The 18,944-nt window shown below is 44.0% G+C and overlaps 1 protein-coding gene across 1 annotated transcript in view; it reads left to right on the plus strand.

Moving 5' to 3' along the window:
* Positions 1-3,406: 3,406 nt before the first annotated feature.
* The window catches only part of cd109 (CD109 molecule), a gene marked incomplete at both ends in the record, with an annotated part of 33,432 nt that continues 17,894 nt past the window's right edge, over positions 3,407-18,944 (plus strand). Inside the window, 11 exons of the mRNA XM_083642938.1 lie at positions 3,407-3,477; positions 5,511-5,646; positions 8,885-9,121; positions 9,439-9,564; positions 11,892-12,185; positions 12,683-12,784; positions 13,397-13,573; positions 13,786-13,938; positions 16,259-16,348; positions 17,859-17,928; positions 18,783-18,900. Coding sequence (XP_083499064.1) covers positions 3,407-3,477; positions 5,511-5,646; positions 8,885-9,121; positions 9,439-9,564; positions 11,892-12,185; positions 12,683-12,784; positions 13,397-13,573; positions 13,786-13,938; positions 16,259-16,348; positions 17,859-17,928; positions 18,783-18,900 — 1,574 coding nt within the window. The remainder of the gene's footprint in view (positions 3,478-5,510; positions 5,647-8,884; positions 9,122-9,438; positions 9,565-11,891; positions 12,186-12,682; positions 12,785-13,396; positions 13,574-13,785; positions 13,939-16,258; positions 16,349-17,858; positions 17,929-18,782; positions 18,901-18,944) is intronic.

An 18,944-nucleotide genomic window follows, 5' to 3' on the forward strand; every position in this document is an offset into this window, starting at 1 on the left:
GTCCGTCAGTGTTCCTCCTCGTCTTATGATCAGTGTACAGACGCACCGACCATGGTCCGGACCCCGTGTGTGGTCGGTCAGGTGGTCAGGTCAGTGTGGTCTGTCACGTACGTTACGTGGTCCTCGCCTTGTGTGGTCAGTGTTCCCTCTATAGCTTATCTTCCTGCAGTGCTCTTTACACCGGCCACGGTCCCGACCACTTATTGTGGTTTCGTCAGTGTCTTCCTCAGTCAGACGTGGCATAGATGGCACATCATGGCAGGTTTAAATAGCCCACTAGGAGCAATAGGCTACTATTTAAATCTGTCATCTATGCCACGTCTCTGTTTGACTCTGAGGAAGATAGGCTACTCTGTGTCTAAACGTTGGCCTATTTGCACCCATATATTAAATTGCTCAACATTGCTTTTTTCATGTTATGTTACTCATTCCTTTTTGAGAGGCACCGTTTTGGCATAGTGCTCTGAAGCGCGGATATTCCCCGTGTTGTTAGTGTGGTCTGTCGTACCGTCGTACCACAGACCATGGTCTGTACGTCGGACCACTGGTTTCTACCACTAGGGGCGCTAAAGCTTCAGCGTGGTCTGTCAAGTGTACCACGGGCCATTGGTTTCTACCACTAGGGGTGCTAATGGAATGGCACCAGTCAAGTCAATCCAAACAGGCTTTATAGACCCTTCTCACGGGGGCCATTTTGGGTCGAAAAGACAGGGTAAACACAGGTGCAAGCAAAACACTAATGAGGCTTTCCAAATTCCATGTCTGCATGTACAGACCACTGAAATGGCTACAACCCCTGCTGTGAAACTTTCTATTTGGGCATCTACAAACTAGTAATCCCTTAAAATAACCTTATATTTTCATTAATTTACATTAATTCACCCCTTAATTCATGTACCATCCCCTTCAAATTAATCAAGGGAGGAGACCCCATGCTTTAAAACCTATTAAACTCATCATTAAGTAATAATCTTGACTGCTTATACTTTCTAATTCAATGAAAAATTGAGGGAGACACATACTTTCCATTAATTTCCACTTAATAACCAACCTGCATACAAGACATGAAAAATCCCTTCATTTTTAGAGTCTCTGTGATCCAACCCATAATATAACCCTAATCAAAGCTGTTTTAATTGATAATTCATGTTTATGTAATTGAGAAATTAACAACATTTCAGGGATACAATTAAGGGGTTTGATAGTCATTATAGACTTGTTTTTCTTGGCAGTAATTTGTTTTAGCCAGATTTATAGAAAATACCTGGCGACTAAGACAGGGAACATTGTACCCAGGATAATTGTTTCTGGAAAGTGATTGTCTCAGTGAAATGCCCTTTCCTTTCTTTTCTTTTCTTGATTCTGTACAAAGGTATATTATGATTTGTTGTGTGGCCATCTTGGCGATTGTAAATATGATATAGTGTCTTGTAAGCCCATATGGGCTGGGCACCCAGGTGCACGACATTCAAATAAAAATATCAATCAATCAATCAATTTGAAGATAATACATTTGCTGGAGCTTCGTTTACGCATCGCAACTAAAACTGCAGACTCTGCGTGTCTAAATAGGCTGTTCCAGGACAGCCTCGCACCCCTGGGACGTCCTGGGAAAAAAGCCTCTCTCTCCCTGGGGCGGGTTTACTTTCTGTGACCTGATCCTTCCTTTATCAGATGATATCTACAGTGTAAAATAGAATTCAAATACATGAACTATAGAGAGAGCATCCTGCGATGGATCACACCAGCCACGATGGCTCTGGCTTAAAACGAATATTGGCCAGGGGCGTAAAGTGTGTGTGTGTATGTGTGTGGGGGGGCTGCCTTGAACCTGCCTCTGACTCACAACCCTGAGCAAGTATCCAATGATGTCACCACGGGAGGTGACATCATCAGAGATCAGAGCAACAAGTATCCGATGATATCACCACAGGAGGCGACACCATCAGATCAGAGAGCAAAACATTGATGATGTCATAAGTCCTACGTCAACTACATAAATCCGACTCTACTGATGCTATAATTAATATAACACACACATGCTGCCTGGCAGGTTTTCGCCTAGGTTTTTGCCAAGCAGCTGGCTGCCGGGCTAAATCTGCTCATATCTCTGACTGACTGACTGACCGACCGACCGACCGACCGACTGACAAACCTGAGGACAAATGATGTCATCAGTTACTGGTTGCCAGCTGCCCGGCAATATTTTTCCTAGGCAGGATGGATGACGTCACCAGTGATGTCATCAGTAAACACACATGCTGCCTGGCGAATTCACGCTTGTTTATGTCAACTGCACCTGTAAAGTTTCCAGACAGGATCTTGCACGGTTTTGACCCTATCACTCTGACAAAATCTGTCCACAAACATGATAAACACACACGTACAGACTCACGAGGTAAAAACAATAGCCGACACTGTCGCGGCAGTATTAAAATAAAGTGAATTATTATTTTGATGTGTATGCAATTATAGCTTATTGGGAAATGCCAATGGAACTTATATTTTTCTCCAACAGCACATATCATAACAAACACGCAAACAAACAAAAAATGATTGTGAGGAAGGCATGTGCTGTTACAGAAATATCATGGTAATAAAAAATGAAAGACCATAAATTAAAGTCCCAGTACAATTGTGATAATTTTCATTTATACAGATCAGGCAATCTGACAGCCTACTGAAAAACACAATTTTCCGCTGCACTGGATTTTTAAAGAAAAGAAAACAGTTATTAAAGTAAGAGCTCAGATGACAATCTAGGAATATGCAATAGCATGGGGCCAGGTGGACCATGCAAGTTTTGCACCATTCACTTTGGCTGTAGATTTTTTTCTAGAATAGTGACTCAACTCAACCCCTTTCAGATCAAGGACCCCTGATTTAGGCCACGGACCCCCATTTGATGAGAATTTGATCCCTCTGACGCAAATCTGAGAATATTTAGATATTACTTTGTCCAGAATCCAATGACTATCTGAAGTTTGGGGCCCCATGCTGAAACTGCCACCTCTGTGACCCGACCCCATGATAAGTTGAAGATGTTGGATGGACCTGTATTGTAGGTAGAAAGATAACAAAGGGTTAGGCATCAAAAAGCATCAAAACAATCATTCTTCATTCTCTAATTGACCTGTTGTAAATTAAACAATTCTGAAGCATGAATTCATCAATACTGGGAACCCCCAGAACTCCCTCAACGTCCCCTGGTGGTCCCCGGACCACGCATTGAGAACCACTGAAGTCAGCTATCACAGAACAATACAACAATACAATATGATATGTATACTTCCCTAAGGGGGGCGATGAAGGGTAGGAGGAGTTACCTGTGTACATGTACCTGGGCAGGTATGAAGGCTGCAGCTGAGCGGACTGTGATCCAGACAGAGCGGAGCGACTCGGTCAGATGGAGCAGATCCAGGTTTGGGGATTCTTCGCTCTGTTTGCTCTGTCTGCAGCCCAGGAGACCACAGCCAGGTACACACGCACACACACACACACACACACACACACATGCACAGGTGCACACACACACACACACACACACACACACACACACACACACACACCCACATGCACAGGTGCACACACACACACACACACACACACACACACACACACACACACGCGTGCACACGCGCACACACAGGGAAAACAGGCCTAAGTGACACAAGACTTTGATGCATATTTGGCATGAAACTTATATTTTTCTCCAACAACTTATACCCTTGTAATCCAACTTTCAATGGTGACCTGCTCTGACAAAATGAGTCACATGTAGCAGAGGAACGAGTCACATGTAGCAGAGGAATGAGTCACATGTAGCAGAGGCCCGTTTGCGTAGAAATGTGATTTGAGTCAAATCAAGCGTTGGCTTTCATTCTGTGTAAAGATGATTGTGAAAGTTTGGAAGCTCGTAAAGTTAGGGTGACAAGGATAACTAGCTTACTGTGTCAAACTTTGAGGCCGTTTTTCTCAAAAACATAGTTTGGAAACAGTCAAGAGACATAAAGGGGTTTATCTCACTCAATATTTGGAGTACAATGATCATTTTTACATCACCAGGAAGCTTACATCCTTCTCTTTCCAGCTGTGTATACAACTCAAAATGTGTTTCGGGGGTCAATGTGACTTTGATTTTATCGGAGCAGGTCACCCTAACCAGGGGCGTATGCAGAAATTGAATTATACGTGGGCCTGGATCAAATTGGGTGGGCCTGGATAGGAAGGGGTGCAGATGCCCGGCCAAAGGCCCGAAAAATTTGACGTGTTATTTTACTAAAAATAATGCATTTGACCATCATTTCAAGTAGAATGATACCACCCAAGCAAGAATATTTCAAGTGTTTCAAGTGCTTTACTGAAATATTTGGACCATATAATGATAATACAATTATCTCAACCTTAAAAGGTTACATATAGGTGCCAAATGTTGCATACATGAATGCTTATACTTGTGTGTATACTGTTACTTTATACAGAAATTAGAACCACTGATCCATATACTGCTGTGAGTTTAAAAAATAACAACACTGAGGCTGCTTCAAGTTTGAACAAGACGCCCTCTGGTTTATTTATCCACAGAGAGAACAAAATTCCTAGATGTCATGAAGTTGTCATGCATTAGACTCTGGAGATGATGTGCCCTGCATTTTTACAAAAGTAACAAAACCATTGGCTAGCAATGCAGCAGCAAGTTTGCCTCTAGAAAACAACAATTTATTTTTTTTATTTTATTTTTTTGGGTGGGCCAGGGCAAGAAGTGGGTGGGCCTGTGCCTACCCAGGCCCACCCGTAGATACGCCCCTGACCCTAACCCTCCTAACTTTAGAGTGTGAGCCGCTGTAGAACTTTAAAGCGTCTTATCTAAAATTAAGCTGATCTTTATGCTGGTGCGCTGTGTGGTTCATAAAACAAAGGTTAAATATAAAAACGTAAAAAGATAGAAAGTACATAACAGTGGGCCATCCTACGTTTCCATTCTAAGCCGGTGTTTTAAAACAAAAGTGATCTCCATCCACACAAGCGTTTCAGATGCGTTTCAGGAATAATCGGAATGATCTAACAGTGGCAGCTGTTCACAGTGGAATATATACAGGTGCAGCGTATCAGTTCGACTCCGGTGTCAAGGGTCCGGAATGGCGGCGTAATGTGGATGCCAGGCGTAAAACGTAGCAAAAGTTCTGTGTTTTAAAAGGAATATGGCTTAGTAAAAAAGTCCCACACCTGAGTGTGCAAAATTTGTTCTCCGCATTTGACCCATCCCCTGGGGGAGCGGTGAGCGGCAGCAGTGCCGCGCTCGGGAATCATATGGTGATCTAACGCCCCAATTCCAACCCTTTGATGCTGAGGCAAATGGGTCCCATTTTTATAGTCTTTGGTATGACTCGGCCAGGGATCGAATTCACAACCCTCCAGTCTCAGGGCGGACACTCAAACCACAAGGCCACTGAGCTGGTGTATGTTAGTATGGATGTAGCCTTACCTCCTCCTGGTTCCCCTCCCTCCAGCGCTGGCCCCCAGCCCTCCTACCTGCTGCTGGCTCCCACCACGCTGCGGCCCGGGGTCCCGACCACGCTGTCGGTCACCGTCCTGACCGCCGCGCCCGTCACCGTGCACGCTGACATCGTACATGGCAACATCACCGTAGCTTCAAACTCAACGACCATCGATGAAGGTACCATTACAGCTCACCTGCTTGGAAACAGCAAATGATATGAAATCTGCTTATATTAAAGAGCCGATAGTGTCTAACCCAGTGATTCTAAACCCTTTTCATATCGAGGAAGACCCCTAATTTAGTCCACATTTAATGTCACAGAACCCTATTTGATGAGATTCTGTCTCAAATCTGACACAAATCTGAGATTATTTTTGACTTTCAGATGTGATTGTGTCCAGAATTCCATGTAGGCAGAGAGATAACCGAGAACATTTGACCAAAATTACCATTCTTCTACATTTTCTAATCTAATTGTCAGCTTTTTGTCAATGAAATAATGCTTAATAAGTTTTAAAATACATCAATTTGCTGGGGAGCCGCTGGAACACCCTCAATGACCCCCGGTGGTCCCCAGACCCCACATTGAGGACCACTGCTGTAACTGAAATCACCCATTGTTATTTCTGTCTGTTTAAAGGTTCGACTGGGATGCTGTGTTTACACCCTGTAAGTACATCACAGTTGCAAAGCGGGGGGAGTTGCTGGAGGCGGGGGGTGGGGTTTAGGGGAGGGGGGCGGGAGGGGGGGGGGTTTGGGGGAGTGCGTGCGTGACCGTGTGTTGGCCTGTGAGTCCTTAGGGTCCATGGGTGTTTGTGTGTGTGTGTAGTCTGAGCCTCCTCCGGCTAAACACAGCGTTGCTGTGGAGATGGCCTCGTCAATTCAGTCCAGAGTTCATGCGTCAGATGTCAGGGCGGGGGGGGGGTGGGTGACGTTGGAGACGCAGGTTGCACTCAGGGCTTCAGGAGAGTTTTGCTGCTAGTGTCCTTGACGGCTTAGCAGGTGGCCAGATTAAATCCGTTGTTTTGGTTTTCCCCCGGTGGGTGTAGGATCAACAACATTCCTCACACGAGTCAGTCCTGATCCTCGGTTTTAAACACTTCGGCGCAGCGGCAGTGATATCTCCAAGAAGTAATCCATTTTTACGATTCAGATCAGAAATCGCAATAGTCCAAGTACTCACTGCCCCGCTCATCTCGTTTATCGTGACGTGCAGCCTAGGGTCAATGACTGCTGTCTTCCCGTATCCTGCGGCGAAGGTCCCGTCTGGGCAGAGGGGGGGTTCCCCGGACCCCTCAATAATTTTGTCGAATTCGTTGAGAGACCAGCCATATAATCCATATTTGTAGTTTCGAAGAGACAAATGCAAGATTGGCTCTGGGTAGCAGAAGCAGAGGGATGAGGGGGAGAGGGGAAGGGAGTAGGAGAGGGAGGACTGGAGAGAGAAGAAATGCGTCCGCCTCCGTTGGAAGCTTGATTTGAATTACATAACTTTATGCAGTGCATAGTGCTTAAAGGGACAGTTCACCTTAAAATAAAAAAAAGCCTATTTTTCCTTATACCTGTAACTTGCTAGTTATCCATCTAGATTGTTTTGGTAGCTGCTAGCTAGCTTTTCTTGAACTACACCCTAGCTGGCCTAGCAGCTACTCAGCTAGCAGCTTGCTGGTGTAGTTTAGTCGAATGAAAATAGTTCCTACATGACTCTGTGGATTATCTTGACTAACCGGGTGATGATTTCTGGAAAGAGATATTGAGTTTTTCAAATGTATTTTTGAAAACACTGGTTATCTGTTTTCAGTGCAGAGAGGAGGGAGTTCTCCTTGGAAGTAGAGCTATAAACTAACAATGTGGGACGGAAACAGCAAAGACACAAATTCAAACAGATGTTGAGCAGATCCAGAGTGAACGCTGGTGATCTGGAGTGAGCCGCAGGCCTGAAGTTCCCATGCTTTTGTTGACAGACACCTGAGAAGACTTTGGTGGAGTCGGATCATCTCTGTCAGAGCAGCATAGAAAACAGACTCACACAAACAAGTTCAATCACAGGTTAGATTAGGTATCATCGCTGCTCCTTTGCACGATTGGCCTACATTCTTTTCTGTAATTGTAGTGCAGCCACAACAGTGTGTGTGTGTGTGTGTGTGTGTGTGTGTGTGTGTGTGTGTGTGTGTGTGTGTGTGTGTGTGTGTGTGTGTGTGTGTGTGTGTGTGTGTGTGTGTGTGTGTGTGCATGCGTGTGTGATCATGGCAAAATGTTGTCCTGGAGACCCATTGTAGCGGGAACTACCACAAAGTCAGTTTTGAGTACTTTGTTATGTCTGTCTGTCTGTCTGTCTGTCTGTCTGTCTGTCTGTCTGTCTGCCTGCCTGTCCAGCTATCTGTCTATCTGTCTGTCTGTCTGTCTGTATGTATGTATGTCTGTCTGTCTGTCTGTATGTATGTATGTCTGTCTGTCTGTCTGTCTGTCTGCCTGCCTGTCCAGCTATCTGTCTATCTATCTGTCTGTCTGTCTGTCTGTCTGTCTGTCTGTCTGTCTGTCTGTCTGTCTGTCTGTATGTATGTCTGTCTGTCTGTCTGTCCAGACAGGACCAGTAAGTCCCCATCCCCAATGCCCCAGGGCACAGACAGGGCCTCTGTCCTGTGAGTGAGCACCATCCTGCGGATGAGACCTTAAACTGAGGTCCTGACTCTCTGTGGTCATTAAAGATCTCATTGGCACTCATCATCGCAAGAGTAAGGGTGTAACCCGGGTGCCCTGGGGGTGTAACCCCGGTGCCCTGGGGGTGTAACCCCGGTGCCCTGGGGGTGTAACCCCGGTGCCCTGGGGGTGCAACCCCGGTGCCCTGGGGGTGTAACCCCGGTGCCCTGGGGGTGTAACCCCGGTGCCCTGGGGGTGTAACCCCGGTGCCCTGGGGGTGTAATCCCGGTGCCCTGGGGGTGTAACCCCGGTGCCCTGGCATAATTCCCACACAGGCCTTCCTTCCATCATGGCCACTTAATCATCCCTCAATGTTTAATTGCCACTTTTAGTCCTCTACTCTCCACTGTGAGAGCTGATGTGTGGTGAGCGTTCTGGTGCAAACTGGCTGCTGTGCATCACCCAGGTGGGTGCTACACATCGGTGGTGGAGGAGTTGAGTTATTACTGTTAATAACTTGGAATTTGGAATTGGAATTACTTGAACATTTTTGGCAAGAAAATTGTGCAATTTAAATATATTAAATATCAGCACAAAATATTCGCTATTGGCAGCTTCCATCCAAAAATATTGGTATCAGCTGTCAAAAGCTGTCATTGGTTGAACCCTAAATTAGTTCTTAGGTTGGATCTGAGCTCCTTGAGTCTGACCCTATTTAAAATTCCTTGTGTTTCTTCCCTGCAGATCCCAGAGAGCGAGTCGAGCTACTGGTACCCGTACCGGCTGGATGTCAGAGGTCTTATGGGGAACACCGTGGTTTTCTCCAACTCCACACAGCTCCGCTTCAACCCCAAAGGCCTGTCCACCTTCATCCAGACAGACCTGCCCAACTACCGGCCTGGCCAGCTGGTAAAGATCCGGGCCGTGTCCATTCACCCTGATGGGAAGCCCTATGTCAGTCCTGGAGACATCATCATCAAGGTGTGTGTCATCAACATATAGCCGTATACAAATTCGAACATTTCCCAAAAGGACATGATTATTGATATCCTAATTATTTCCTTCTTTCTATTTTTGATATGCTGTATCTTATTATCCTTCTAATTACATCTCATTTAGCCGAGAGAATAAATTAAACATCTGCAATATCAAAGTTAACTGTACATTAAATAAGTTCAGCAATTTTGGGCCTACTTATATCAGTATCTTCTGTAATGTGAGAGCATATTTATTTATTTATTTATTTATTTATTTATTTATTTATTGATTGATTGATTGATTTATTTCCCCCAATCCAGGATCCCAGGGGAAACTTGATCAGGCAGTGGCTTGCTCTGGACAGTGTTATGGGAGTCATATCCAAAGAGTTCCAGCTGTCAGATAACCCTCCTCTGGGCAACTGGATCATCGTAACTTCAGTCAAGGTGAGATTTTGTGTTGTCCTCCTGGTTTTAAAGGTTGCATTACAGTAAAACGATGTCATTTTCTGAACTCAACAGACTGTTCTAGCTGTTCTACTATTTGCCTTTACCCATTTTGTCATTATATCCACATTACTAAATGATTATTTATCAAAAATCTCATTGTGTCAATATTTTGTGAAAGCACCAATAGTCAGGGAAGGAAACCCTCTCTTTGCATTTTATTTCGATCACAGTCTTATTTTAGTGCTTGCGACATCACATGTGGCTTTGACTTACAACTGAACATTTAGCCCACTTTGTAGAAAATCGTAGATATCCCTGTGTATCGCCATTCAGCCAAAAAATACCGAGATATGATTTTTGTTCCATATCGCCCAGCCCTACTGTAGAGGGAGCTCAGCTAAGGAATGCAGATGACTTGTTGCCTTCCTACAGAAATGTGTTTGTATTTGAAAACGAGTCTCTGTTCCACAGGGAGTTATCAGCGAGAAGCATTTCAACGTGGCTCATTATGGTGCGTATGCTTTATCTGGCCTCCATGTTGGACATGTAAAGCCCATCTATCTGTCTAATGTGTAGATACTGTAGACATGGTCAACTATCACTGATGGTGTTTAAATCCATGTTCATAGTAGCTGATGTTAACTATGTTGTTTGAATGTACAATATCCCATGCGTCTGGCCTATACATATCCTGTTGCATAGAAAGTCAATGGCAAAACATTACAGTCAGATGATACTGAAATCCATCTATTGTTTGTTTGCTTCCAGTGCTGCCGAAGTTTGAGGTTCATATCGAGGTTCCAACTGTCATTTATCAGGAGGACAGTCTCTGGGGCTCTGTCACAGCCAAGTGAGTCTGTCACCTCATCCTGTACCTTATAAATGCTTTGTTTAACCTGTATTTCAACAGGGAAGGTTCACTGAGTAGCTATGCTGTTGTCTTTCAGCAATGTACTGTTTCTCCTTCATATGGTTCTTCTGGTTCTGGTCCCTATAGGTACGTGTATGGCAAGCCTGTCCAAGGATACATGAATATAACATTCCTCCATTATTTTCATGGCATTGAAGTACCTTATTATGAGGGGAAAGAGGTATGTCATCTCTGTTCAGGGACCGAAGAATGATTTGGAAGCAAATTGCCATAAACCGTGATGTATTCTGACTATTTCCAACATCAAAAACCATCTGGAATAACATTAGTTTAATCACTGCAATATACTGTTTATCCATCTGAATCTAATTGCTATATGCAATTAATCCAAATATTATTGTTCACCGCTAAATTATATCATTATATATTATTAACATGTTACATGCCTTTACATGTGTGAATGTTGGCCAAAATGATATGTGATATGAATGTTGCTTTCATACAGATTGACCACACCGCAGACATTATGTTTGATGTTCCCGACTACGAAGACATCATCATGATGAAACGATCTGAAGACTATTTGGAACGCTATATGGATGAGTCTGTCACTATTGTGGTTAATGTTAGAGAAAACATAACAGGTAACTACAAACGAACAAACATCCTTTCAGTTAGCCTAGATTTGAGGTTTTCAAAGTGTGAGACTGTGGGCCTCCCCCCAGACATTCTTGGATGCCCATGATTATGTTATTTGATCCCATAGCCGCTCAACTATTTCTGAACTATCTCTTTAAGCAAATCACACACATTTAGGCTATTCTATGTGATCTCCATTTGATAACTAATGTAATAACTAATGTAATGTATGTTTTCACTTGCATTCACTGAGCCTCCCCTGAAACTGCTTGGAGCCCCCCTAGGGAGGCCCGCCTCCCACTTTGAAAACCTCTGAGCTAGATGTTTTGATCCATAGAGGATCCTGCACTGATTTGTCTGAGCGCATGGTTTCTCCTAACTCATATAGCCTGTCACTGTCAATGTCTTCTCATTTTCCAGGTCTCACGTATAACAATACAGCAACAGTGTCTCTGTCAAGGTGCCGATATAAACTAACCTTTGAAAGCTATCCCAAAATATTAAGGCCCTCTTTGAACTTCACCGCTACGGTAAGGAGAGCAACAGTTCTGACTATTAAATCAAGTTATTTGAGATTTATTTATAAATCTGATCTGCAGCGTGATAGCGAGGCATTTCAGAGCCACACAGAATCATTTAATTTCTCATGTACAGTAAATGTATAGGAATTTGTCTTGGTAGCACACAGTAGCCATGAAACAGGGACAGCACATACCATAGACAGATTTTACATATTGTTCCATAAACCTACCTACAGCATTACATTTTAAAACAAATCGAATTGTACATTATCAATGTTTTCTTGATTTTGCAGCTGAAAGTATCCACATACAACAACCAACCCCTTTCCCAAGAGGACCAGGGAAAGACTGTTACCGTTTCAGTGATGCAGCGCAAGCTAGCTCCGTGGAGTGTGAGATGGGATATATTAGGAAACAGGTTCCCCCCCATGTTTCTCCCTTTCCCAAACATGTCAGATCCTTTGGAATCCACTCCTCCGCTGCCGGGAGAGCCACCTCTCCAAGAGTTGGAGTTTCCTGTCCCTGCAGATGGAGTCATTCCCCTTTTCATTCAACTGTCGGATGACACTGAAACTCTTACTATCGACGTAAGGAAAGCTGCGAAACACTTCAAAACCTTGATTGGCACTGACAGGTTTTATTGCTATGAATGGTTGTGCATTATTGTAAGAAAAATGCATATTCATGGTTAATACAACTAGGATGATGAAGCATAAAAACAAAATGAGGACCTAGAATTGAACCCTGCGGGACGCCAGAATAGATGTTAGAATTGACAAATCTTTTAGTCGAGTGCAGATGCCTGTAATATTTTCAATGAATAGAATATTAGCATCAAGATGATAAAAAAGTAAAGGCTCTGTGACATATTTATCTTTGCAAGGCGAAAAAAAGAGCTACTTGGAGTTTGAAAAGAATATATTATTTAATGAGAAGTAATTGTATCTGCGTACTGCAAAGAGTTACAAACCAGAATACATCTTCAAATTGATACGGGCAAACACAAAAACGCAACGCGTTTCAACCGTTGGTCTTCGTCAGGCTGTATGATACATATTTATCTTTCCATTTCTCTGACTCCTAGGCTTCATTTGAGGACAGCGAAAAGACACTACAACTCTATAGAAGCTACACATCTCCCAGTCAGTCCTACCTGCAGATTCAGAAGCCCAATTGGCCTCCACAGGTAAACATGGGGAACATGTTTGAGGGTGGGGAACATAATGACCCATCCTCACACCATGCAAGTCTAAATACAAATCGGAATACTTATTTCTGGAGTGTTCTTGTTTTGTGTTTGATCTAATCATATTAAGTGACATAGCCTTCTAATTTTCTTAAGGTTGGCGTGTCCCTCCTGTTGCCAGTTAAGAGTAATTTTCAAATATCTGAGATTCACTACATGGTAAGTACCTCCAGCCGGCAATCAGACAGGATAACATTTTTACATTTACAATTGTATTCATTCAGCTCAGGTCCTCCTTTAGATCAGCGTACAACTGTAGAACTTACATTTCTAGATGAACAAATGTGGTTTGGGCTGTGGTGGATTTACAATATTCCTGTGACTATAGAATGATAATTTGAGATAAAAGAAAGTGCTATGAAAAGATCATTTAAGAGTTATATATGGATGGAGATAGAAGGGATTTTTAGAGCAATTAGTGAGAGAAGAGAGGATATGAACCAACTGAAGGTGACATTTCTGACTATCAAACATTCTTAGATGTCAACTAAAATCTTCTATGCATTTGGGAAAAGGCCTGGCATGGATGTTCTGGTGTGTCTGTGAGTGCAGGTGAAGTCCAGAGGTCAGGTTGTTTCTGCTGGGAGAACGTGGGGGGGTTCTCTCACTCTGACCCCAGAGGAGTCCTGGGCTCCTCGGGCCTGCATCGTAGTCTACTGTGTGCGTGCGGATGGAGAGGTCATCAACGACGTACTCGAGCTGCCCATCAACCAAGTCTTAAAAAACCAGGTGTGATAATTGGGCTGATCACTTTTGCTTTAGACTTCTGTAGATGCTGATAGAGACGGCAGTGCATAAATCCAACTCATCTTAGTTCATAAGGGTGTATGATCATAATTATGCTTGTATATAATTCTGTGAGATCCTACAAAATTGTATATAATGGCGTCAGATGATGTACGATGGTGTATGGCTGACCGGCCTGTGTCTGGTGGTGGCAGGTGTCAGTGAGCTGGAGCGAGTCCGAGAAGAAGCCGGCTGAAGAGGTCTCTCTGCGGGTGACGGTGGCAGAGCCTGGCTCTCTGGTGGGGCTCCTGGTGGTCGACAAGGCCGCGCACTGGGCCGGCTCGCACAATGACATCACCAAGGAGACGGTGAGGAAAAACACCACTGTGTCACAGAGCACCGACGTTAATGCATTATGCTCGCCTGACTCCTAGGTACATAATAGTACCAACCTGTTCTCGCTCACAACCCTCAGCCTTGCTGCATCTGCTGTATTTCTCTCCAGAAATAAACAGTGCAGGCCAGGTGACCGCTAGTCCTGTGACGACAGTATACCCTGTCTTGTCAGACATCGACGTAGTGGGCGAGACAACCGCTAGTGCGCCAGCAGTCTTGAACCTAACAATAGTCTGAGGTTTAAGTAGGTCGCTAGCACCTAAGGGTGTAAAGTGTGGGATTCGGCAGACCTGTAGTGCCCCCGCTTGTGCCTGTCTTACAAGCGAGAGAGCGTATGTTTCATTGATGTTTGATGTTTGATTTAGTTGCCTATAGTAGAGCGGATAAACACAATACGTTTTAAGAAAAGCATGACATCTCTCACATAGTGAATCCCATGAGGTTCGTTTTCAGATGTGGAGGGAAATCAGATTTGACCTCAAATCCAAGATGGCCACCAATCTCCCGGGTCTGCTTATAAAATGTGTGCACTTTTTGAGAAAAGCATGACATTTCTCACACAGTTAGTGAATGGCATAAGTTTTATTTTCAGATGTGGAGGGAAGTCAGATTTGATCTCAAATCCAAGATGGCTGCCATTTCCCCGGGTCTAATATTCAAATGTGTTTATAACAATTGTGCACTTTTTCAAAGAAGCATGACATTTCTCACATAGAGATATATATTTTAGCATAAGGGCTATGTGCAATTTAGGAAAACCTGGGGAAAAAGGGTGATTTCACTTTTTTCTCCCATCTAGACTGCATAAGACCAGGTCCAGTTCAAAGTCCACAACACTTTTAGACCTTTAAAATCTTGGCTAGGTTATTAGGGGGCCGGGGGGGACCCTAGACTCTCATCAAGAAACACTGTCAGATTTGTGAAACTTTTATCCTGTTTGTGAAAAGTGAAATAAACAGTGATTTCACTGTTGTCACTGCGCTTGTATTATGAGGATTTGCATTTTTCTTGAGAGATAGCTGTTTTTTGTTTAGGTGATAACTCACTTTGTGCTATTTGCTCGTTGCATTGCTGAGGCTGGACTACCATCTTAATGTTTCTTGCAGAGCTGGAATTGTCAGTGGAGTTTACTGTAGGCAGGCTAGCCCTCCTGGCTACCGCACATTAGCAAGAAGCACTCAAATCCAATATAAAGAGGTGTGTCCTATTTATCCAGTGTAGTAATAACGTGTGGTGTTGATTTGGAGTTACTGCCTCACCCCTGCTGTAGTTTAGGTACCCGGGCGGAGCGCAGCTATGGTGCACACGTGGCACATAGCTATAGGCCTCAAGCTGGTAGGTGTCACGTGTGCGCCATAGGTGCGCTCCGCCCGGGTAGCGAAACTACACCCCCGGACGTCATGCACGACTCTCACAATAATGTGGTCACATGGCTTAAGGGGGGAGTGTGTGTGTGTGTGGGGGGGGGGGGGCACATAAAAGAGTTGCCTAGGGGCCAATGACCACAATGTACAAACACAACCTGACTGTGGTTCTATAGCGTCATCTAATTTCCAGTGGGTAAAATGTATCTGATGACAGCCATGTTTGATTGAAACATTATTGTCACCATCTCTTTAATGCATTCTAATTCTTGGGACCATAGAAACAGTGAGCAAAACCTTCCTTGTCGATGTGGATTGCTGTTGTTTTTTTTGTCCGGCTCCTACAAATATTTTTGGATGTGCATGAAACCACTTTTAATGACCTAATTAGTGATTACCAATTAAAAGTGGTTACTAACCAAAAGCACTTTGGCAGCAATGGACACTGCACTGTTGGGTGCTCTAATTATTCAGTCTGGTGACTATTATAGGGCATATAATCAAGGTGTCATTTAGTCACTTTTTTGTAATGATTATAGATGTCATATAATGTCCTTAGCCATGTAAAATGGTCTATTCCGGTAACCTGTGAATAACAGAAACTTCCATGTCTCTCCAGGGTCCTCTCTCGTTTCATATTTTCCAACGTTAGTTCGACAACTATACTGTACATCCACCGCCCGCCCACACACGCATATCACCGCTGGTCTAAGATCGCCTTGCAGTTAACACCTGTGACACCCAATCTGTTGACCCCACCTAAGTATCGGTTTGACGTAAACTGAGGCACACTATGAACTGTTTCATCCCCCAACTTGGTCAAACAGGTTTTAACAATACATTCCCCGTTTTTGTCCCGAGCGGTTTTGTCTGTCTTTGTATGTTGTAACAGTAGTTGGCTCTGAGGATGTGGGTGTTGCCTTCACAGGTGCTGGGGGAGATGGCAAAGTACAGCGGTCACAAGGCAGACTTCTACTCTGACAACATGAGAAAGGGAGATCCATACTCCATCTTTATGGTACCCTCTTCCTCTCCAGAGACATATCAGATATAACGATTGTATCACAAATACGATGTGTTATTATCCTGTTTATCCCTGGATCCCACCCCTCCCTCCCTTATTGTCCTCGTCTGTTCTCTTCTTTTCTCCCTGCTTTGTTAATGCATGTTGTCTCTATGACACACGATCATTGCAGCTATGCAGGAATATTTATCACGTCTATGTAGACACTCTTGGTGACCTACAATGGCCATGTTACATGATGCACAGTAGTCTGGGAATTTGCCATACTCCGGTTAATGGCTTATTTGGAGTAGTTGTGTGCACATCCAACCTGTCTTTAGACCAGGTGCTGGATACAAATACATAGGAGATATGAAGGTAGATATCCGCACACAAATGCAAAAACGTTTCAAGCCAAAATCGTTTGGGTTGAAATGTGGCATTTGTAGTCACTAAATATTGGGAGCTGCTCCAGTGTGTGGATATCGACTCTTTTGACCATATTTGGGGTCTAACCGTCGACCGTCTAAAAATATGGACACAGTCAGAGTGACGTCACCCATTGGTTGTTGAAGCCTAGTGTGGCCGGCGGCGTCTTGCACAAGACGAGGGAGGGGTTGCAGGAGGAAATGGAGTTACATCCAAGCAACGTTCATGCTCCAGGATGGAGCCTCAAAGTGACATGGTGCAGGAACAGGCGTTCACAGAGTGTGAATGATAGAGGCACCGTTCTTTCGAAGAAGTCTGTGTAGCATCAAAATGATTTAAAAGCTGTTATATTAAGGTAAAAAAAAAAAAGGTAACATATTGGGAGCTTTAAGCACCTACGGTAATTATCTTTGCATGTAAATGAAGCCTATTGTTCTACGTGCACCTCTTGGACCAGTCAAATGCCTTTAATGCAGCCCTCGGTAAATGTGTGTCTTTTTCATAGCTCTTGTGTCTTTGCAGACATGTGACGTTGTGGTGTTGACTGTTTTGTGTCTTTGCAGACGTGTGACGTTGTGCTGTTGACTGTTTTGTGTCTTTGCAGACGTGTGACGTTGTGGTGTTGACTGTTTTGTGTCTTTGCAGACGTGTGACGTTGTGGTGTTGACTGTTTTGTGTCTTTGCAGACGTGTGACGTTGTGGTGTTGACTGTTTTGTGTCTTTGCAGACGTGTGACGTTGTGGTGTTGACTGTTTTGTGTCTTTGCAGACGTGTGACGTTGTGGTGTTGACTGTTTTGTGTCTTTGCAGACGTGTGACGTTGTGGTGTTGACTGTTTTGTGTCTTTGCAGACGTGTGACGTTGTGGTGTTGACTGTTTTGTGTCTTTGCAGACGTGTGACGTTGTGGTGTTGACTGTTTTGTGTCTTTGCAGACGTGTGACGTTGTGGTGTTGACTGTTTTGTGTCTTTGCAGACGTGTGACGTTGTGCTGTTGACTGTTTTGTGTCTTTGCAGACATGTGACGTTGTGGTGTTGACTGTTTTGTGTCTTTGCAGACGTGTGACGTTGTGGTGTTGACTGTTTTGTGTCTTTGCAGACGTGTGACGTTGTGGTGTTGACTGACGCCAGTTTGCAGAAGATGGGAGAGATGCAGAGGCCCGACTTCCGTAAGTTTTAAGAACCAGCTCAAATGACGGCCTTGTCTTTCAAAATCACTAGCCTGGCTATTAAAGGGATACGCCAACTTTTTTCGAGTTTCGTCCATTCGCCATATCGCCCATACGTAACCAAGATACACAATGCCTTCCCCGTCACTCTGGGTACAGTATACAGTGAGCTACAGTCGTCAAGCTAGTTAGTGTCGCCAATGAATTGGGGTAAACGGTACAGCCGTTCAAAGTCACCAAAAACACACATTTCTAAGAGTGCCAAAAAGCTCTAGGTACATATTGTGACTCGGGTATGAAATACACGCGATGAAATAATAATCCATAGTTACGTGAAACGTCCTTTTCGTAGTAAATCCCCACACCGAGTTACTTCATGTTTGCCCTTTACACAGCGCTTCCGCTGTACACAGCTGCGCATGCGCTGTATGCAGCACATGCGCTGTACGCCTGGCGGCCATGTTTAGAAAGTAGTTCCGGCTATCTATTTGAAAGAAAAGTACTTCTCAGCATTTTGGATTAATATTTAATCTCGTGGTGAGTACCCGAGTCACAACATGTACATAGAGCTTTTTGGCGCTGTTAGAAATGTGTGTTTTTTGGTGACTTTGAACTGCTGTAGGCTACTGTTTCCCCCAATTCATTGGCGATACTAACTAATTTGACGACTGTAGCTCACTGTATACTGTACGGAGAGTGCCGGGAAAGGCATTGTGCATCTTGGTTATTTATGGGTGATAGGGAAAATGGACAAAACTCCCAAAAAGTTGGCGTATACCTTTAAATATATATTTTTTTATAAATATATATGATATAGCTTACATGTAAGTCACTAATGCTCATATTCCCCACAGCAGGGGATGCATTTGCAAATCCCCTTTCAAACCTGGAACATGGTTCTGGTATGGAGCAGCAGCCACGAGAGCGCTGGGACTTCCCAGAGACCTGGCTGTGGCTGGACACCAACACAGGGTGAAGCTTCAGTAACATCTCATGGGATATTCAGCCTGAGCGTT

Source organism: Poromitra crassiceps, assembly GCF_964638095.1.
Source record: "Poromitra crassiceps genome assembly, chromosome: 9".
In the NCBI taxonomy this organism is placed as follows: domain Eukaryota; kingdom Metazoa; phylum Chordata; class Actinopteri; order Beryciformes; family Melamphaidae; genus Poromitra; species Poromitra crassiceps.